The 22,613-nt window shown below is 43.3% G+C and overlaps 1 protein-coding gene across 4 annotated transcripts in view; it reads right to left on the bottom strand.

Moving 5' to 3' along the window:
* Positions 1-22,613, bottom strand: part of LOC142497836 (zonadhesin-like) — a 134,679-nt gene that overhangs the window by 97,898 nt on the left and 14,168 nt on the right. For all 4 annotated transcript variants that reach the window (XM_075606194.1, XM_075606195.1, XM_075606197.1 and 1 more), the window contains exons 2-3: positions 8,077-8,145; positions 5,018-5,062 (exon numbers count right to left, since the gene is read on the bottom strand). In XM_075606194.1, the coding sequence (XP_075462309.1) occupies positions 5,018-5,062; positions 8,077-8,113 (82 nt within the window). In that variant the 5' untranslated portion in view covers positions 8,114-8,145. The remainder of the gene's footprint in view (positions 1-5,017; positions 5,063-8,076; positions 8,146-22,613) is intronic.

The following is a 22,613-nucleotide window of genomic DNA, read 5'->3' as shown; positions in this document are numbered from 1 at the left end:
CCCTCACTCAGCCATGGTGTACGTTATTGGGTGGCATTCACATTCACTCCTGGTGTACTTTGATGCTGCCATGCACAGCTGCCTCTCACTCCACGCGCTATTACACAGCCCTCACGGAGCACATAGGGCCCCCCCCTCCCCTCACTGTGTCTATAACTGCTTAGCAGCCGTGACACGTGCGCATGCATGCGCACTAGAGGGGCTCTGTCAGTGTGGGGTTTCCTTTGTTTCTAGATGCTCCTTACTGTTGACAGTGCTGGAGACAGACGCATTGCAGTGACGTCATCCCCTCACGCGGGATGGCTGCAGCTACGCAGGTGTGTGCGTTTTTGATGTTGATTAATTGATTAATTGATTAAGCTTGGTTGGTTGGTGGTGGGTATTTATAGGTGGTGGGAGTCACTGCGTCGTGAGCACTCCCTTGATAAAGGTCCTGTTCCTAGGACCGAAACGTCGGTGACTGTGCCTGCTTTTGAATACAACTCTACTTGCGATATTACCCTGAGTGCTGTCTCTTCCTTATTTTGTGTTCCGTGGATCTTCTGGATCTTTTGGTCTGCCTGGTAAGGAGCCTTAGTTTATACCTCATTTATGGGACAAGCACCTATTTACATCTGTATTAGTGTGCCATCTGTTCTCTTACACTATATATATATATATATATACAGTGTTCGACAAATCCATTCACCTACAGGCCCGTGGCGACTGGATTTGACCACGTGGCGACCTCCTCATGGCCGCTCAAGCATGGCGGGATTGGGGTCAGGACTAGGTGGCGAGTAGATTTTTTGGTTCGGCGAGTAGATTTTTGGGTGATTTGTCAACCACTGTATATATATATATATTTTATTTGTTCATTCATTTTTCAGTTACACACTTTTTTATTTATTTTTTATATTTTTTTATATTTTTCAACTAATAATATTAGTTTTTATTACACAATCACTTGTTCCTAACCACCATTGTATTCTATTACATCCCATTGCCATTAGGCATCTGTGCTGGGTGTGTCATCTTGCTGTGCTGGATCAGGGTTGCAGCAATTTGGGTGTATGCTGAGAAGGGCGCTGTCTTTTACATTTTCCCATAACTATCCATTCTTCCCAACTTGGTAGCTGCCTATATTTGTATACACCCATCCTGCAATTGTTGCTCTGGTTAGATTCAGCAGGATGATGAAAACGAGTAAGGAAAGGCTCATTAGGAGACAACAATATGCTGAATCTGCAGAAATAGATGTCAGAACTTAATGAGGACAGTATTGATTTAAAGACCAACTTTTTTAAGCTTGAGAGGTTGGCAAAGGAAGAGATGAAGCATTGGCTTGATCTTTTATCACTACAAAATTATTTAGATGCAAAAATAGTCCCTAGAGGATTGAGGTTTACAAAAAAACCACATTTGATACAGACGTTGATTTTAAAACAAAATGGAATGATGCAATGGAATCCTGTTCATTCACTTTAATAAAACTATTAATTACCTATAGGGAAGATAAATTGAATGATATTGCAAAAGAAATAGAGGAAATACAACATATCATGATTCCTTTTGTAGAGAGTGAAGAATTTTTAGAACTAGACAAATTGGTTGACTCTAGGGTACTTAAATTTGAGAAAGCTATTAGTGAACGTAAGAGTAATAAATATGTGAGAGATCAAACTGATTATGCTACAGATAAAGTTAGAGACTGGAGACGACATGACAGGAGAGACAGATCAAAACACTATACTCCAAACAAATATTATAAGAAAAACAAAACTGATAGATACAGAGATAATAGTAGAGATCAAGGAAACACTCATTTGACACCCAAAGAGAAGGACAAAAACACCAACAGAACTGAAAAGAAAACACATAAATCTCAGTTCTCTTGTCCTACAGAAAACAAATTTGAGATTTTACAAGATAGGGGGGAACCATGTGAGGAGGTTTTGGTGAAAAAGAAAGAACTTGATAAAAGTAGTGGTACTATACCAAAAACCCAAAACAGAGATTCTATTAAAAATAGTTCAGATAGTAACTCTTCTACTACATAATCTCATACTGCTTCTTTTTTAGAGCTAGTGACACAACAAGAAAATCGAGAGAGGGGGAAATCATATCCTCTATGGGATCAAAAACCTACATACCAATCAAACACCCCTCAACGAAGAAAGAGAAGCAGCGAGGAACCCGGGGAGGGAGGCGCGAGCAAAGAAAGAAGGAGAGTAAGTTAAGAGCCAGCAATCCAGAAGGTCACAGTATATTTAATTTATCCACATTTATTTTATCTAAAAACCACATATCACTCCTGACCAGGGGGCTTTCATTTGCACCTAGTAGTCTTCCTAATAGATTTGATCTATTTGTAGATCTAAATAAGTATATTAGGAAGATTACTTTAATGAGACATTTCTCAATGCAGAATAGAGAACAACAAGATGTATTTAATGCACGAGAAATTGCTTGTATCGATGCAATGACTGCACTGCTTATGGAAAACACACAGGCGGAGAACTTAACACAATTACAAAATTTAAGTCAATTAACAACATATGAGTCTGGCTGTGTAGTGCCATCAAACATGAATAATGACCATGGGGGAAAAATAATAAGTGCAATATAAGCGCTAGTGTATACAGAATAATACAGTGTTATAAACAGTACATATATTGGAACAAAACCTGTGATACAGTTAGTGAAGGTAGTCCTTGAGCTGCCTGGGAGGTAAATCCGGTATCTTCCAACCGGATGAGAAGATTCGTGTGGAGTAGCCTCCTATGGCGCTTAGGATATGGACTGGAATGGAATCTTCTGTGATGTTTTTTCAAACAGGGAATACCTCAGAGAGGGTGACAAGAAGCAAACAAAAAACACCGCAATAGTGTATTACCTTGGGGCATAAATGACCATATGGGGCAAGATATACAGAGCATTTATTGGTTAAAACAATTGTAACCTCAATTGACATAAAACATGTATATAATTAATAAACAGTTGACTTTTCTCCTGCTAGAATAAGGAAATCGTTCTCCTGCTAGTTTAAGAATTGCGCTTCCAAGCGCTTGTGCTTTAAGAAGCTACTTTGCTCCGCCGTTGAGTAAAATTGAAATCCTACTCACCATCCATGAGTAGGACATGTACAGTGGTTCGGGGTCTTTTTGCAGGGGTAACCGCTTGCCATGGGGTGCAGGACGTCCTTTCAATGCGGGGGGAAAGTGTTACGGTCCTCGTGGTTTGCTGCCGACAGAGTAGTTTCACCGTCTCCTCCCGCTGACGTCACCGTCTGGTTTGCACAGCTACGGTGTCCCTGGAAGACCAAGAATCCTCCTACGCGTTTCGAAACTCCTCAATACTGGGTTTCTTCGTCAGGGATGTCTGATACATGGGATTATGCTTCCTTTTAAACCCTTGGTGATTCAATTGTAATGGTAAATTGATGGGAACGCCCAAATCAAGTCCAAATAAAGTCTTAATGAGTGTCCTGTATTACTTAGCCTTGTAGGACAGAAATAAAGCAATAATGCAGTAATAGATGGTAATACAAGGCTTTTGCACTTACAGGTGTTTGCTTAACATGTTTACACATAGTTGAATAAATGCATATATAGGATGTGTTTACAGAAGGGGGTATGCATATAGACAGAATTTGTTGCATATTATCATAATTAGTTGTGAAAGACCTAATTACACATAACGCATGTTTGTTCCATCCAAACGTCAGATGTTTATTGCCTTAATAGCAATTTCACCATAGTGGTAAATGTTTACCATATATGTCTAATAGTCCCTTTTAATGGGAAATTATTGCAGAGGGTATAATTTTAATTAATAGTTAATTATGTTAGTCAGTTTGGATGGAAACATACCATGCGTTAGTGTAAACATATAATATGCTGTATTCATTGATCCATTAACAACAGATATGCAACAAATTTTTTACAAAATTACAGATTGAAATAACACAACTTTTTATTTTATACATATTTATACTCAGTGGTCTGAATTCTTATGTCAGACAAAGAATATATGTTCCTTTACTTAGGATCTTGGTGTGTTATTCATGTACTTAAACATCAGAATATTTAATAATTATAATATTGATTTATTCCATACCTTTAAATGTGCGTATGGGTTTGATATTGAGCTACAGAACTTTAAATGGTCCTTTTGGAGAATTTGCTTAGGAGAGACACATTTCTTGGGGGTCAGTTATTAGTGATTTAAAATCTACAGTTTACGTGAATTACGTGTTATAATTAATGTGATAATAGTGTTATTTACCAAACGAATTTATTGTGACTTAAATAATATATATTTGAATCACCAAGGGTTTAAAAGGAAGCATAATCCCATGTATCAGACATCCCTGACGAAGTAGGATTTCAATTTTACTCAACGGCGGAGCAAAGTAGCTTCTTAAAGCACAAGCGCTTGGAAGCACAATTCTTAAACTAGCAGGAGAACGATTTCCTTATTCTAGCAGGAGAAAAGTCAACTGTTTATTAATTATATACATGTTTTATGTCAATTGAGGTTACAATTGTTTTAACCAATAAATGCTCTGTATATCTTGCCCCATATGGTCATTTATGCCCCAAGGTAATACACTATTGCGGTGTTTTTTGTTTGCTTCTTGTCACCCTCTCTGAGGTATTCCCTGTTTGAAAAAACATCACAGAAGATTCCATTCCAGTCCATATCCTAAGCGCCATAGGAGGCTACTCCACATGAATAATGACCATGTTGCATCACAATTGGAGACAACTTCAAACCGAGTAAATGAACAAACTCTTCAGAGTCCATTGAATTTTGATCAAATGGACAATGAGAAAATAGTACATTCCCCCATGTGACATTCTGCTCTGGCAGCAAAAAGAAAGCTGCCATGTAGGAAGATGACATTGTGACGTTCCATTGGTGATCCCGCATCCATATTTGCTGATTTTCCTGTTACACACTGACACATGAATTCTACTGTTTGCAGCATTGGTATGGTGTAAATACACTTATTCACTATACAGTATATGCTTACCTGGTGGTTGGGCTGTTTGTCCATTCACCGGCAGGAATGGCAGACCTGCAAAACAGGAGACATGTTTACAATTAATATAAATCTTTGTGCATTTGTGTCTGTGTCCCACTCTTTGGATTCAATTGATAAATATATTACTATTATCATGAAATACCGCTCTACGAAGCAACCTTTTCTATGCTGGTTGACAGAAGCGCTGAATCAGCTGCCCCTTTAGCCCTGAAGCGCTTAGTAGCTATTGTTCTGCATAGTGTATATCTGTAAGAGTGGGCACAGTGCAATAGTATTAACCAATCAGCTGAAACCCTGCTCTACAGTTTAAGACCCAATGCAAAGAACATTGTCCTGGGTTCTTACCTGACTGATAAAGCTAGGCCAATCACTGGGTCTTTTCTGTTATACATAGAAGGAGTGTTCAGATTCATTTTTTTAGTATTGCCAGTCGGCATCGAATGACTGGCAGGTACATGCAGTGAAGTCCCAGTGCAGTGACACTAATAGGACTGTATTAAGCTACAAAATATACTGTATACATCTCAAATTACATTGTATCAATCTGCAGGAATAGCTGTACTGCTTTTAATATTTAATCGCAGTTCAGATCAATTTCAATTCAGAATGTAAACATGTAAAAACTCTGGCGCATGAACCCATGATCTCTATAAATACAAAGCTTACGATGCCGAGCTATAGATTGGAGAAAACCTGGCGTATAAACTAAGGGATCTGTATTAATAGCAGAACGTACTGTGCCGCGGTGCCTAAGGATAAAGTATTCTAAACATATACATATTGTGCAAAATATACATTTATTAAAAATACAATACAAAATATAAATGCACAAATAAAATGTTTAGACCCAAACCTTGATTAAGCATAATCCTTTTATACAGAACCTAAACTAGAGATTCCATTGGGATCCATACAGTATGTAATCACATTGTAGTATTGCAGCAATCTGTCTGAGGCACTGATTTAATCGCTGCTGGAGATTATCACAGCAGCTATATATACTTTGGATGCGTTCCTTGTCTGTTAGTGTAGGTTTCTGTTTTGCTTTATCCCTCTAACAATTTGCAAAAAAAATTAAAAATAACAATGAGTTAAAGATGTTTTTCCTCATAGGGTTTTTGTTTTCATCTTCAACGTAGGAAGCTGGGGTCTCCAGAGCTGAACTACTTTCATTTTAGCTCAGGAGACCCCCTGATTCCTGAGATATTAACCATCCGGTAGCATCCCCAGCTGGATAAACAATGTTGAAGGTTTGCATCTCAATCATGCAGCACCGGTTACAGCATCTTCAGAGTTTATATCTATGGAATCAAGGGGTACCAGGAGATGAAATTAGCGCAGTTCAGCGCTGGAGACCACCTGCTGGTTGGAATGCTGCTTTAATCTATTTTCTGTGATGGGGCCCAGTAATGCATTACATTGTAGCACACCGTCTATCCGCATTGCTGCTAGTTGGATCAATAAAAGTAAATGAGTTGGAATCGCATCTGATAATGGAAGGGTTACGGGTTTTTACACATTTTCCTCATTGTAATCATTACAGGACCTGTTATTAGAATAAATAATTAGGCACGCTCCTTTGTCTAAACAGAGTATATAATTCAGTATTAATCGCGGGATTAAAGGTTTCTGTGGCTGTAGTAATTGCTGTGGGACAGCAAATGGTAGTAGAATAAGAGCAGTGAAGCTCATTACCTCCAGATTATTACCTCACCCCTAACACATGCAGGACTTATCATCTGAGATCTGACTTCAAAAGACTGTTCATTGTGCCAAAGCTCAACCAAGAAGCCGGCCACTCCTCCATCTCTTACCGTGCACCACAAAACTGGAATAACTGGAAGTTTAAGTTTAAGTTCTTTCAAAACTAGTACACCTAGTTTGGCATAGGTTTTGGATGCCAGGGCATCAATGTGCATCCCAAATGTTAAATGGGAGTCAAACCATATGCCCAAATATTTAAAACTTATAACAGGAGTTAGGGGGGTATTACCGTTGGTTCTGATCTGGAGCTCAGTTATTGGAAGCTTTAAAAATGTAGCCTTGTTCCCAAATACAATTGTTACAGTCTTGTCAGAGTTTAAAAACAGTTTGTTTTGGGAAACCCAATTTGCAAGTCTCAAAAGGTCAGATTGAAATGTGTATTCTAGTCAGAGAGGCTAGGGCTGTTTGCATATAAAATTGTGTCATCTGCATACATGTGTATTGAGGCTCCCTCAAGTTGTAGGGAGACCATTGATGAACACTGAGAAGAGTAGGGGCAACAGGACAGAGCCTTGCGGGACACCACAGGTGATATGCAAGGGGCTGGGATTAGAGCCTGAGGTGGACACATGTTGAGATCTACCTGATAGGTAGGAATGAAACCAGTTTAAAGCATGCTTCCCTATTCCAAAGCACTGGAGTTTGTTAAACAAGATAACATGATCAACAGTATCAAAAGCCTTTGCAAAATCTAGGAATATTGTACCAGTGAGCTGTCCCTGTTCCATTCCACACTGGATTTCATTGCAAATTTTAGTAGGGTAGTTACCATGGAGTGTTTGGGGCGAAAGCCAGATCGGCATTGGCTAGGGAAATTTGTCTTGGTATAGTAATCACTTGATTGGGAGTGAACACATTTTCCATGCCTGCAGACAGACAGAATAGAGTTGACTATGGAAGCAACTAGTTTGGTAATGGCTTGGGCACAAGTCCTTAGGAACTTAGATTCCAGTAAATCAGGTCCACATTGGCTGCTTAGTTTTAATTTGAGTAGTGCTTTTGTAATTTCTTCGGATACTGGGGACAAATTGAAAATTGTGTGCAGTGTTGGGAAAGGGTGGGGCTATAGGGGTACTCCCAGAATGAGGTTCATGTTTGTGGTTTGGGTTGCGTATTATAGCATAGTGTGTTGTACACCAGCAAGGATACAAAGAGGGATATCAGTAATTGCTGTATGGGATTACAGGATCTGTGTTTGTATACTGTAGCATGAATAAATATAGGTGAGAAGTGATTAAATACAATGACATAGTCCTTGGTAAGATAAAAAATAATATACTCACCCAATGTCAGCACCAGGAGGGTTACCCTAAATTCCATCTTTAATTATAAGTCCCAGGTTGATCAGTTTGCTAGGATGAGATAAAGGGAGAAAGTACATTAGGAGTAGGGATACAGAGAGAGAACTGATTTGTGGGTAAAACACACACACGCACATGTATTTGCAATTATAGACTAAAGCAGTAAAATTCAGGGCATTATTGAAAACCCTGCTCTCTGATTGGTTAAAACTCCGGGCATTATCCAATCCATAATGCCCGGAATTTAGCAGGGGGGGAGTCTGCAAAGAAGTAAGTGGCTGTCTGCAGTTTGTGTGTGAGTGTGTGCTGTTGTGTTGTATATCTGTGTAGAAGTGATGTGTGTGTGTCAGTGTCAGCAGCAGTGTTTATGAGTGTAGCTTGTGTGTAGCAGCAGTGTGTGTGTGTGTGTGTGTGTGTAGAGGAGCTGTGTTGTGTGTAGAGGTGCTGTGTATAGAGGTGCTGTGTTGTGTGTGTGTGTGAGTAGAGGTGCTGTGTTGTGTATAGAGGTGCAGTGGGGTGTGTGTAGAGGTGGTGTGTCATGTGTGTGTGTGTGTGTGTGTGTGTGTATGTGTGTGTGTGTGTGTGGTGTGTGTGTGTGTGTGTGTGTGTGTGTGTGTGTGTGTGTGTGTGTGTGTGTGTGTGTGTGTGTGTGTGTGTAGGTGCTGTGTTGTGTGTAGAGGTGGGCGGGGGGAGAGTGCAAAGTTTAGTAAGTGACTGCATTTTTGATTGTGGCTGCCGTGTGTGTTGTGCTGTTGTTGTATGTGTAGCAGCAGTTTGTGTGTGTATAGAGCTCCCGTGTGTGTGTGTGTGTGTGTGTGTGTGTGTGTCAGTGTCAGCAGCAGTGTTTATGGGTGTAGCATGTGTGTGTAGAGCTGCTCTGTTGTGTGTGAAGAGGTGCTGTTTTCTGTGTGTAGAGGTGCTGTGTTGTGTGTAGAGGTGCTGTGTTGTGAGTGTAGAGGAGTTGCTGTGTTGTGTGTTTTGAGCTCCAGTGCGTGTGTGTGTGTGTGTGTGTGTGTGTGTGTGTGTGTGTGTGTGTGTGTGTGTGTGTGTGTGTGTGTGGTGTGCTTGTGTGTGTAGAGGTGCTGTGTTGTGAGTGCAGAGGAGGTGCTGTGTTGTGCTGTTGTATGTGTAGCAGCAGTTTGTGTGTGTATAGAGCTCCAGTGTGTGTGTGTGTGTGTCAGCAGCAATGTTTATGGGTGTAGCATGTGTGCGTAGAGGTGCTGTGTTCTGTGTGTAGAGGTGCTGTGTTGTGTGTGTGTGTGTAGAGGTGCTATGTTGTGAGTGTAGAGGAGGTGCTGTGTGTGTGTGTGTGTGTGTGTGTGTGTGTGTGTGTGTGTGTGTGTGTGTGTGTGTGTGTGTGTGTGCTTGTGTGTGTAGAGGTGCTGTGTTGTGAGTGTAGAGGAGGTGCTGTGTTGTGCTTGTGTGTGTAGAGGTGTGCTGTTTGTGTGTGTGTGTGTGTGTAGCAGCAGTTTGTGTGTGTTGAACTGGTGTGAGTGTGTGTGTGTGTGTGTGTGTGTGTGTGTGTGTGTGTGTGTGTGTGTGTGTGTGTGTGTGTGTGTGTGTGTGTGTGTGTGTGTGTGTGTGTGTGTGCGCACAGAGGGGGCGGCAGTGTGTGGATATAGATAGCTGCAGTGTAAGAGTATATAGAGGTGGTTTCATGTATTTACCATTTTATTTTAATTAAAAAATCTATTTAACTATACAAACGTGTCTATTATTTATGAAATAAGGCTACATTTAGCCTATAATAGTAATAATCCCCTCAGAACAGGGCATTACTGGCCAATAATGCCCTGCCTGGGTTAAAGTTCCTCGGCTTCGCCTCGGCCTTCAACTCTTCCAGCCAGGGCATTATTGGCCAGTAATGCCCTGTTCTGAGGGGATTATTACTTAATTAACAAAATCAGTAAATGAAATATCAAACAATTGTATAAACTTACACAGCCAGGCAATAAAGTTATAACAGCCAAGCAACATTTCTTATAAACTGTTTTACTGCATGTTTGTCGTTTTCCGGTGGACTTTGTATATAAAAGAAATGGGTGGTTTTTTTTCTGTTGAATAAACTGATTTCAATGACCTCATACATTTCTAGCTAAAGTCAATGGTGAATAGAATATCATTACAATTTAGTTATCAACTTGCCAATTCCCAATCGTTATGAGGGGGACATCCTGTAAATTGACTGAAAATGTGTAGTTTCTCTATTTTCTCCCTAAGCTGTAACATATTGACAAGTATTATAACAACTCTCTTTATTTTTTTATCCTATAACAGTTGCCAGCACACACTTTATAATACTGTATCTGTATATACACACGAGTATACCCGGCCAGTTATCCAAATATACTGTTTTTTCACGTTGCCATCATTGATAAAGCGCATTTAGACGCATCAAACACACAAAAAAGAGTGCATGGGAAGACTGAATCAATCAAATGTAAATGGCTTCATCTGTTTGTAACGGATTTTCTGGCCTAGCCTGACCCACCCAATCTCACATTGGCCCCTGTGGTCTAACCAGTCCCCATTACAGTGTAGTGTCTGGTAGTGCACCTGTTGGCAACAGGACTCCTGAGTCTCCCGCATGATGTTGTGTGGGGATTGCCAACCCAGACAGGCCGCTGAGGTAGTGTGCATGAGTCCTACCTATATCCAGTGCAGCGCCTCCACCTCATCAGGATCCCAGCGTCCGCTTGTGGATGGTCCTGGTGAGGAACTCCTCTGTGGTGCACTCCTCTGTGTAATCACTCCACACTTACACACGAGGGTATGATTTAACAAGATCATCTTTATTGCAAGGCGGTGGGCCAGCTGCCCCTCACAGTGGGTGTACTCAGCCGCTCATGTTCACCGCACTTCCCTTTGAAAGGTGTCCTTTCCCAAATTGGTGGATTCCTTATCTCCCCTTAGGGAGATATTCCCTGTGCCAGCTCCCTGGTCACAGTCTTATGAATGGTCTCCTCCCAAGTCTGTACTCAGACTTTCTCCTTGTTTCATAATCTACTACCAACTCCTCCAACACTCCGCAACAACCTCTTTCATAACCTAACTTTTGAGCAGTGCTGTGCCTTATGTATCCTCTGGAGGCAGGCACAACTCTGACATCACTAATCATGGATTCAGAGTATGTGGCCACTCCCATCCATACATAGGGCACCTCACCAGGGTGTGAGGGCAAACCTCCATAATTACTGCTGGCATGCCCATAACTTACCAGGCCTTACTGTCAGCAGGGGAGATGACTGTAATCCATTTTACAGCATGGTTACATTCTCCCCCTGGTGAATCCCACCGGCCCCGGCTGGGACCTAAATTTGAAGTACCTTTCTCCAGGAAGCACTGTAAAATGAATGACATACATAATTAGTCACAACATTGACAGATCCACAAAACATTCCGTCAAGCAAGCCCTGACCAGCAGCCACTAACTTACGCAACAGCCATCCAGTTCCTTTAATAATAGTGACGAGGATTGGGTTTCTTAACTTCCCGACCCCCCCATGTCCAGGACAGTCACACTGTAATCACGTGGCAACCCCCTTTCAGGTCGATACACCACTTTATGCTTATAGACATTCCTGCCTATACTCCACACCCGCATAAGGTGCACTATCCTCTCCTCAGCTCTGCTGCCCTTAATGGCACCCCCCTTATTTACCATATACTCCTCTATGGTCTCTCGAACCATCTGTCCCTATTGTCCTCGATCTCCTGCATGAGGGGTTCCGGGACGTAGGGATATTCGAGGCCATGGGAATATTTGTACTGGGCGGTAATAGCCCTCTCAGCCCGGCTGCACCGTGTTAAATTAGCATTCCCTGCCCTCCCTGGCAACACCCAAGACAGGGGCTCGTCTGGGTCCACGGGGTCTGTCAGTATACTGGGACCCTTGGGCTCTATACTGCCGTGACAGATTTGAAACCACCGCTCCTGCATCTCCTTTTGCCATTTCTCCGGTGTAAATTCCCCCTTAGCCCACCAGTAATCTACTACATCCTCCCTTTGTAGTAGAAACCGAGTGCGGTAAATCCATCCCACATAACCCTCGAATAATGGGGCCCACCACCGGGTCTCCCTAACCTTCTCAGGCTCTGATTCTAGGGAATCTCCCTCCTCTGTGTCCCCCAGGAAGACATCCCCGATGTCCCGGTAGATCGGGACTTAGGCCACCCCACACATTTTGGCCTCTCCTCTAACTTCACGATAGCCATGCTAGAGCTCCAACTAGACGTAGATACCTCCCCCGAATAGCCTCCACCCACCGACCCATCATCGGACGTATAACTCGCCAGTCTCTCTCCAGTCCGTTCCTCACCGGTTCCCTGGGACCCTCCCGACATTCCCAAACTGGACGTGGACCCCCGGGAAAAGGTGACTGGGACAGGGGCTTTATCTAGGGCATGGGTTTGGGCGTATGGACGGGCCAGTGGTATCCGCGGGGTTCCGACCCATTCTCTACCCTTAGAGTGTCCAGGATCACTGCGATTACTCTCCGCTGGCTGAGCCTCTCCCTTCTCGACTCTCCTCACAGCCTGCCAGCTCTTTGTTGTCACAGGTGATCGGGAAGCACTGCCCGATCGCCGAGGCGTTGTTGTCATCTCTCCGGTCGTTCAGCTACCTCCGCCGGAAGTGACATCATCACCGGAACCGGAAACTCCGCCATCTTGAGATGGATCCCCATGCGGGATCTCTTCTTCCAGGATGACATCCGGAAGTTCTGCTGCCTTCTCTAGCGCCGCCTGGGCCTGACACCGCCTCTCCTCCACGGATGCCGTCACCGGAGCCTGGTGAGAACAAGGGCTGCTCTTACTGCTCCGCAGGGTGGGCGTGGATCGCCCGTCACCACTGGACCTGCCGGTCCCAGGAATGGAAGGACTTCGCCTCTCGGCCTTCCGCTCCACTGGCGACACCCGACTCCTCTCACCGATACTCCCGGTAAGTGGTAGTTTCCTCCCGTTTTCTCCACAGGATACTGCCACAGGCCGAATCACTGCACCGGACGACACTCTGGGTTCCTCATCGGAGGAATCCGCTTCCACTCCGCTCGGGGTCACCGTTCGTGGCGAACGCCTTTTAGTCTCTCGGTCGGTACGCTGACTGACCGCTCCTTTCTCCTCGGGCTCGGCTTTAACAACCGGCCCCGATCCCCATTCTGCGGGATCCGCACTTTCTTTCCACAGTGTACCGGGGGACCCGGCGGACAGCCTAGCCGTATCCCCCGCGGGTTCGATAGTCTGGATGGGCACAAATGTAGGCATAGGCCACAAGTTCTGTGTGCCACATTGCGGACAGCGTGCCGCCGTTTCCACGGTACCGCCGGGTAGCCTGCATTGTAGACAGAGGCACACCACAGTCTCGGTGCCCGCCACCCGAATCACTAGTAAGCCTCCTGGTGCTGATTAGGGTTGAGTGGAGACCATTGTAGTCGCTTCTTGTGGACAGGCCATTGTCTTAGTAGGAGTCACTTGCAGCAGCGGTCTGTTCTGTGAACTGGCTCTGCGAGACTGACAAGCAGGGGTTGAGTTGCCAGCCACTCCCTTGACCAGCTCCACCCTCATCTGACAAAGCTGGAAACCACCTCCACTAGTAGCAATTATGGGCGGGTCCCACAGCTTAATAGGATGTCCTGTAATTGAGGCCACACCTTTCACAGTACTGGAGGGCGCGGCCACAGCTTTCGCGCCCTTAACCCCAACAGGGTGGGGTTCTTTCTTTGGCACCAATCCCGGCCAACTGTCTGCAACTTTTGCAAATGCAGTTTTCTCTTCAACGAGCCCACGCGGTCTCCAAGGGAAGCGGGAGCCGCCATCTTGGTTTGCTTTTCCAATCACTTTAGCTACTGAGGTAGCTTTTTGTATAGCGCCCACCGGCTGGCAAGCAGATCCTACTTTTCCACCTCCCACAATCACAATGTCCTCCTCGCTATCATCCGGAGTAATACTCCGCGGCCCTAGGCAGGACCAAAACGGTGCGGCCACAGCCTTAGCACCACTCCACAGCAGGCTCGTGAAAGTCATTTCCGTAGCATGCTCTTCACCCGCACACACGCCATGTGCGCTCTCTCCATTAACCTCTGTCCGCCATCTTGGACCTTCCGCACCGCGCGGATCCTCCATTCTTGCGGTCGCCATTCTTTCACTGTACTTAGAATTATTGTACATGGAGCTCCTCTCGGCGGGGCAGCTACCACACCGGTACAATAAAGATTACCTTGATGCACCACCTTGTGTACCTAATGTAGGCTGGACTTGTGTTTGCACTACCTCAGGCTAGGCTCACTCTATCTGTGTCTGCTGTATCGACTTCCTCCCAGTCTGTGCTCCCTTCGGTAAGTGGTCTGGAATGGGCTAGAGTACTCTGGCTCTTCCATGCAGTACTTGGGCGTCTACCTACTGTTGGATAGCCTAGCGCAGACCCTCTCCAGAATTCCTGACCACGTTAACAGGCTATCCCTTTAGGCATCCTACCAACTAGCACTGCCTCAAGGCGACTAGGACAGCTATAGCCCGGCTCCAAACCCCCAACTCCTTTCAGGCCCCTAGGTCGTCCCTGCGAACTGACAAACTCCATCAGCCCCCTGACTACCCCTAGGTCCGTCCCAACGCCGCACAAAGTGGCAGCAGACACTCTCCCTGTTTCCAAGTGACCTAGCAAAAACCTGTCCTGTTGACAGGTATCTCAGCAGCGCCTCCAAATGTAACGGATTTTCTGGCCTAGCCTGACCCACCCAATCTCACATTGGCCCCTGTGGTCTAACCAGTCCCCATTACAGTGTAGTGTCTGGTGGTGCACTGATCTGGGTATAGTACTCAGGACTTATTACAATAATCACATATTCATGATATTCTTTAAATGATTATTGGTTTGCGGCAAACAAATGTGTAACTAGTTGTTCACCTCTTACACCTTTCTTAACAGATATACTGTAACTAGTTATAATTAACAGCTCTTTTCACACACAAGTAACAGGCAGTGGTATTTACTTGAGACCAGCGGATTTTCACAGGCCTAAGAGAACCTGGCGAATTTTAAACATTTTAAAATCATTTTAAAAAGTCGCTTGGCTGCTATTTCACCACTTTTAACAAGTGAAATACTGTCGTGAATTCTCTAAAGTTTGTGACATGTAGCTCGACCAGACATTCTAGCAAAATATATACCGGTTACACCAACTTTTCAAAAGTTCGTTCAAACCTGCAGAGAAGTGAATCTCGACAGATTTAAACATCTCGTATGGTTATTGTCATGGGAGACCAGGACTTTTAACACATTTATATTTTTCTGGGATCATTCATTAGGCAAAACAAGATGGTGGAATAAAATGAGGTTTATTCGGGTAAACCCACGTACACACAATTAAATACAAAATACAGACAAAATCACACTTACTGGGGATCTGGGGTTGAAAACTTGCCTTAACTAGGTGCAGTGCACCTGCTTCAGCAAAGGCTTACTCTGTTTGCTCTACGTCACTGAATAAACCTGGAAAAGTAACATTATTCGTCAGAACTTGTCCTCAGCTAGGCTAGGCTTCCCTGGCACCTCAATGCCTAGTGCTTTGCTATTGTGAGCAAAACATCTGGGAAAACCTGCCAGCGCGTCACTGGACCAAGTTCCAAGGTTACCTGTAAGTCTACAAGAACACTCCAAAGTGCAAAAACTCCCCTCAGGCATGTACCCTTGAGGAAGATCGGAGTACCGATTGAAACGCGTAGGGTGGTCCCTTTCATGTTTGAGAGCACTGTGCTCGTTGTCTGCTCTGCTACTTGGTGTTACTGCTGTGTGACCAGAGGAGCCAAAGATGGAGGATCCTATTGACTCTGATGTCACCTGCTGTCCGTTCCGGAGTAGTAACACACAGACGCTTCCAGCTACAGCCACTGCAGAGAGGCACAATCGAGACTTCTACTGGACCCAGAGTGGTCAAATTGCCTGTGTTCTTGTGGGAGCATGTGAGTTGTATGGGCTCACTGCTCATGTTTCTGTTTTTTTAATTAAATTATATTACACTATATATTTTTTCTTTTCGTTTATGGTCCGGGAGAGTTCCTGCCTTAAAACTGCTCCAGATCAGAAATCTGGAAACACCTTGTGACGGTGAGGGAATACCCAGGCCAATAATAAAGGTATTATGCCCAGCTGGGTGCCCTAGAGCCCTATTGGGGAATTGTGAAGTGTCAGCTCTGCAACACAATTATGGCAGGAACACTGTGATAAAAAAAAATGTATTTGTGTCTTACTGTTCCAGGAGTCTCAACCAGCGGAGATTTCCCTGCTTCAGCAAAGACCAGAACAAAAAGACCGGGCAGGGGAATGAATCACATGCAAAGGTCCCCCGGTATAAGCCCAAACCCCCAGAACCCAGTGTGGGGTTCAGTGTATCTCCCACCATGTATAAGGGGGCGAGAGTAACATACTTTCTGAGTTAAAGTGTAAAAGATAGAAATGTTCTACCGGTAAAAGTATAATAAGAAAATGTTTCTAAGTCCAGCGCATAGCAGTGTAGAGAGCGGCTTCTTGGCTAACTTCTGTTAGAAAGCTCCTCGAGCACTGAAACTTGCTGTGAGCGTCTTTCGGGGAGAAACATGGAAAACCCCATAACTCAATTTTTATAACTTTTTATAAAAATTGATGAATGAAAGTCCCCCTATTTTAATTGTTCCAACATGTTAGGCTCATTTGGACTTTCATTCAAAACACCGGAGACAGAGAAAACACTTAATTTATGATAGTACTCCACTTAGAAATGCATGTCAGTAAATGACTGTGAATGAGCTGAGTGATATCCAGTTCCGGACTTCTAAGGCATCCCGCTGGCTTGATGCCACAATGTCTGTGGAGGTCCGGAGTTGAAAGGCTCAGAGCTACTAAGCTGTTAGGTTGGGAGGGGTAACCCAAGTACCCCCTGTGACGGTGAAGGGGTACCCAGGCCAGTAAATAAAGGTTTTATGCCCAGCTGGGTGTCCCTAAGCCATATTGGGGAATTGTAGATTGTCAGCTCCGCAACCCAGTAAGGGCATGAATACTGTAATTTAAATATATATATATGTATATATGTCTCCCACCAGGTATAAGGTGGCGAGACTAATGTGATTTATAAGTGTTAAATGTATTTCTGGGGCAGTATTGCCCTGTAACCGCGCAAAGGAAAAATGGTTTTATAACCCAGCACCTCGCAGCACAGCAAGCGGCTATTTGCTAACTTCGGCTAGGACGCTCCTAGCGTGCTGAGATTTGCTGTGAGCGTTGGTTGGGTAAAATCATGAAAAAGTATATAGCGCAATTTTTATAAAGTTATATAAAAATGTATGAATTAAAGTCCCCCTATTTTAATTGTACCAACATGTAAGGCATATTGGGATTTTCATTCAGACGCCCGGAACAGAGGGAACAGTTAATTTACAAGTACTGTCGTTTAGAAATGTATGGCAGGACATTCCTGCAAGGTAATGGCGCATATTCAGCCTGGACTTCTAAAGCATCCCGCTGGTTTGATGCCAGGATGTCTAGAAAAAGTCTGTGGTTGAAAGGCTCCTACTCAGTAGAGTGTTAAGTGGGGAGGGGTAATTCAATTATCCCCATCCCAGTGTAATGTCCGAGCAGATTAGCAGGTGCTTGCCAGCTCAGACAAAATGTCGCCAGATGTAGGGGCAGGGTAAGGTGTGCTAAGCGACAAAGGTGCGAGGTTCGTGCATGCCCTTAGCAAACTGAGATGCCCCTCTGCCAGGTTAACTAAGTTTTGGCAACTCTGGGATAGGTGGGGAATAGTATTCCCACAGAGGAGATTGGCTGCACGGGTTAAAGATATGGATTTGTATTGCATAAGAATCCCTGCAGCCGATCGGGAGTCAGATTCATGCTGTAACAAGATTTAACACCGTAACTAAGATTTGTACAAGCTTCAGTAGTTCGTAAGAACTAAGAATTCCAGATCCAATTCTATGGCGGTAGAACGAAGGAAGCAGCACAGGCGGAGTAACAGCGGTTATGAGCGATGCTACAGTCCGAGGACTGCTTTCCAGCTCTGTTTGCGCACAACTCCCGCTACTGGCAAATTGTGCCTAGAGACTTTATTTTGAAATATTTCGTTTTGGGAATAGAAGTTTTCGTTTTGCCCATCCCAGTAAGTGTATTTCAAGTGTTTTTTGTATACGGTTGTGTGTGTGTTCATTCTGTAAATAAATCACAATTTATTTTATCTCTTGCTTTTCTCAGTCAAAGGATCCGGGTAATTAATGTGATAAAAGTTCGGGTCTACCGTGACACCCCCATGTTAGTGTAAAGTCCGGACAGTTTGGCAAATTGCTGCCCAGCCCAGACTTAGTGTCACCAGGTAGAGGGGCTGGATCTCATATGCTAAGCGGCAAAGGTGCGTGGTTCGTGCATGCCCTTAGCAGACTGAGAAGCCCCTCTGCCAGGATCTAAAGTATTGGCAACTCCAGGATAGGTGGGAAAAGTTATTCCCTCGGAGGGATTGGCTGCACTGTGTAGGTATTGGTGTTTTAAACCTATAAGAATTCCTGCAGCCCATCGGGAATCAGATTCATCCAAGATTTAAGATTTATAACATCGTAACTAAGATTCGTAACAGGCTTCATCAAAGTTCGTAAGAACTACAGATTCCAAGTGCCAATACAGCAGTGGCAGAATGAAAGGAATGGCTCAGTCGGAGTACACAGCGGTTGCGACTTGCGCCGCTGACCGAGGATCGTTTCAAGCCCTTTTTGCGAGCAACTCCCGCTCCTGGGAAATTGCTCCTAGAGACTTTGTTTTACAACTTTTTGTTCTGGAAACAGATTATTTCGTTTGGCCCCATCCCAGTAAGTGTATTTTGAGTGTAATTGTGTACCATTGTTTTTTATGTCATTTCGTGGAAATAAATTACAATTTATTTTACCTCCTTGTTTTGCTCAATCAAGTGATCCCGGTATAAAAGGTGTTAAAAGTGCTGGTCTCCTGTGACACACCTGATTTAATCCTTTACAACGTGAGTGCCCATTCATAAGTGTGTGTTTAATTAAGTTGTTTAATACACATTTGCACTATGTCATTTTTCCTTTTTTTACATGCCTGAGGGTAGTTTTTGCGCTTTGGAGTGTTCTTCTTGCCTTATCTAAGGGTGTTGAGAAACACCCTCATACCAGCTGCATCTCCCTATTGGTGATATAAATTGTATTTGTTTTTATATAGTATCACTAGGTGATTTGGGTTTGCGTTTATTCTCTGTGCTGTACCTGTAGGTCTGGAAGACTGAGAAAGAGAGAGCTCTGATTGGGGCAGCCCCTTACATAGACTTCTGTGTCCTATGCCTAACATGGAACAGGAACTGGTGGCCAATCGGAGCATGGGAACTTTTCCCACCAGCCAATGAGAGCGGGGGCTCATATGGCTGCTGATTTAATGAGCCAAAAAAGACGACGTTTCAACCTAAAATTGTCTTTTTCAAGTGATGAAGTGGCCATTTCATCACTTGAAAAAGACCAGTTTAGGTCGAAACGTCGTCTTTTTTGTCTCATTAAATTCAGCATTAGAAAATACGAAGTGCCTTGTGTCATTCTTGTTTTCTGGGACAAGAGGAACAGGTTAATCCCACAAACAGGTCAGGTTTTTGCTATACTTTACATGGGACTTCTATAACCCTCCCCGCCCTTATGTACAGACGGGTACCCGCAAATTATACACTATTTGCGGGTAACATAACAGTACTACCGACTACCCCGGTCAGCAACACAATACACTTTTTAACCCTAGTTACTCCCTAATATCCACCCTTAATCACCTGCTCCCACAGTCCCTGCCTTGCAGCTATTTCCTAACAGGATCCTAACTGTACCTGGCATCCCTAGCTTACATTCCTGCAGGGGACCGTAACATGGAAACAGAAATACAGGGAAACACATCAAGGCGCACAACTAGACCAGAGAGCTGACACTTCAGCCCTTGACTTCTATTAATGCAGACTGGCAACTCCCTACCATAACAGTTATCAGTTTTTAGCACTTATATGTTATAGATTACAGTTTAATCACACACACACACACACACACACACACACACACACACACACACACACACACACACACACACACACACACACACACACACACACACACACACACACACATATGACAAACAGAAAAAGAAAGCAGCGCCTCTGCTTATGGTTAATTCAGTGTGTATGTGTAAGCTTACTATAAATAATATTATATCTACACAGTGTTTACTAATAATAGTGAATGACTTAAATATTTAAATCTAGCACAAATCTAAATAAAACCAATAAACCATAAAAAGAATAATACATATAACTAAATAACAACATGTATAGGAAAAAAACAAAAAAGTGGTAAACCAGTCCTCAAAATAAGTCCAATGAAATTGTGGGTGCTGGTGTAGAGGGTCTCCGGCTGCTCTCAATATGGACAAACCACGTCCACAGGGAATCTAAAAGGAAAAAAGGAGGAGAGAGCGCACGCCCATAGCGTAAAATTGTATATTTAATGAGGGGAAGGGGAGGAGGGGGTAAAAAATGCACTTACAAAAGTACAATAAAATCAAGCATTGCGTGATATAATCACCACCATCCGGTTAGATCTGCATCATCTTGGGGCAGTCCCTGTCTTGCAGTATACAGGATCGACGTCCCAGCAGGTCTCCAGGGCAGGTAATGTTGTTTTAGAGTCCTGGAAAGTGGCTCCGTATGGTTAAAGCCTCTGTAGCACTCGCGCATGGATCAATCTGTTCCAGCGATCAGTGATGACGTCAGTGTCAATGCGTCCGACGTGATGACGCTCCCTGACGCGTTTCGTCACTCACGGGTGACTTTTTCAAAGGGAAGTGTGGAGAAGGGGAAGGTCCGGTATTTAAATGCACAACCTAATGGTGTTGATTGGTTGGAACGCCCCTACTCAGCTGAAAAGGTGCTTCGTGCTATTACAAATATACCACCAATGCATTTATATATATATAATAATAATAAACCTATAAGTATTGGAGGAGAAAGGGTATAGGAGATAAAGTACTAAAGATGAAACCGCAGATTGTAAATACTGAGCCTAAGGGGAACATACATATCACATATATAATCACATTGTCTAAACAAATAAGTATTAAACACATATTGAAGAAATAATAAAATTCTTAAAACAAATTAGACACCCATTTAGTTATCTAGAACTATATGGGTCAATAAAAAACCCCTTGGTAACAGACAATCGTGATAGCGCAGTTCCCATCAAGGACTGTGCAAATCGGAGCAATTTACAATTACATCAGAACTAAAACAATATGTGAGACATTATATATAATAATTAATTATATATACCATATATAATAGACTTTGAAAAGTCGCAAAAACAGTAAAAAACGTAAAACACCAGATAGTTAACCCTTTATAATGGATCATTTCCATAATAGCCTATGTCCTGCGAATATACAGTTATAATAGGATTGAATAAGGACATTAATGTTAGGAGTCTCTATGCCACGAACAAAGCAAGATGTCCGGAAGGAAATTCATATTAAAGTATGGTGTAACCTATGATAATGTGAATAAATATAGTGTATATATTAGTATATAATATGTGTATATGAATCAGTGCACAAGTGAAAATTGGTGAATTCTTACATATAATTTTTTTTTTCAAATATATATTATTCTAAAATACTAGTGATGATAATAATAGTAGTATTATTAATATTCCTTAATCTACCATGTATAAACATGTTCATCAATTATGATGGTGCTAACTCCAAGTGATAGATGAGAGTGACTTAGGGTGTGATATAGTATGTGAAAATGATTATATATAATAATGTATAATCTAACCCAATAAACCCATATTACTGTATAATTATATAAAATAAAATTATTTATTGTGATTAATGTGAATAACCCAAACTCTGGACTAGGAGGGGAGGGGGGGGGGGTGGCGGGGGTGGGGGCAGGTGAAGACATATCTGAGGAGAGATCCAGGCAAAGGATGGCAGAAAGGCAGAGGAAGTAAACCAGGAAGAGACGTCCAAGGAACCACTAAACAAATGTACTAACATCCAGGCATTCATTAAGTCCACCCGGGCTTAGAGTGCCCAATTGGTGGATCCAGAAAGTTTCCCGCCTGCACAGGACCTTGAACCGGTCGCCACCAAGAGCACACGGTGAGATAGTCTCAATTCCCATTATTTTCATAGTTTTAGGATCTTGTTGATGGAATGATTTAAAGTGTCGAGATAAACTATGGTTGTTGAGACCTTTAATTGCATTTCTCCTGTGTTCCAGGAAACGTGTTCCCAGAGTCCTGGTGGTGCGTCCAACATATTTTAAACTGCACCCACACTGAATTAAGTACACGACAATTGATGGAACTACTAATGGCATGTGTAGTACCTCTACTTGAAGAACAGACATGAGTCTGATTCAAGAGATGCCTACAAGTAATGCATCGACTACGGCCACATGGGTGATTGCCCAGTGGACCATTGTGAAGCTTGGCATTGGTAAAAGTGGAGGAGGACCT

The sequence above is a fragment of the Ascaphus truei genome, chromosome 6 (assembly GCF_040206685.1).
Source record: "Ascaphus truei isolate aAscTru1 chromosome 6, aAscTru1.hap1, whole genome shotgun sequence".
Lineage (NCBI taxonomy): Eukaryota > Metazoa > Chordata > Amphibia > Anura > Ascaphidae > Ascaphus > Ascaphus truei.
The sequence above is the reverse complement of the archived record's forward strand: the minus strand, read 5'-3'. Positions and strand labels throughout refer to the sequence as shown.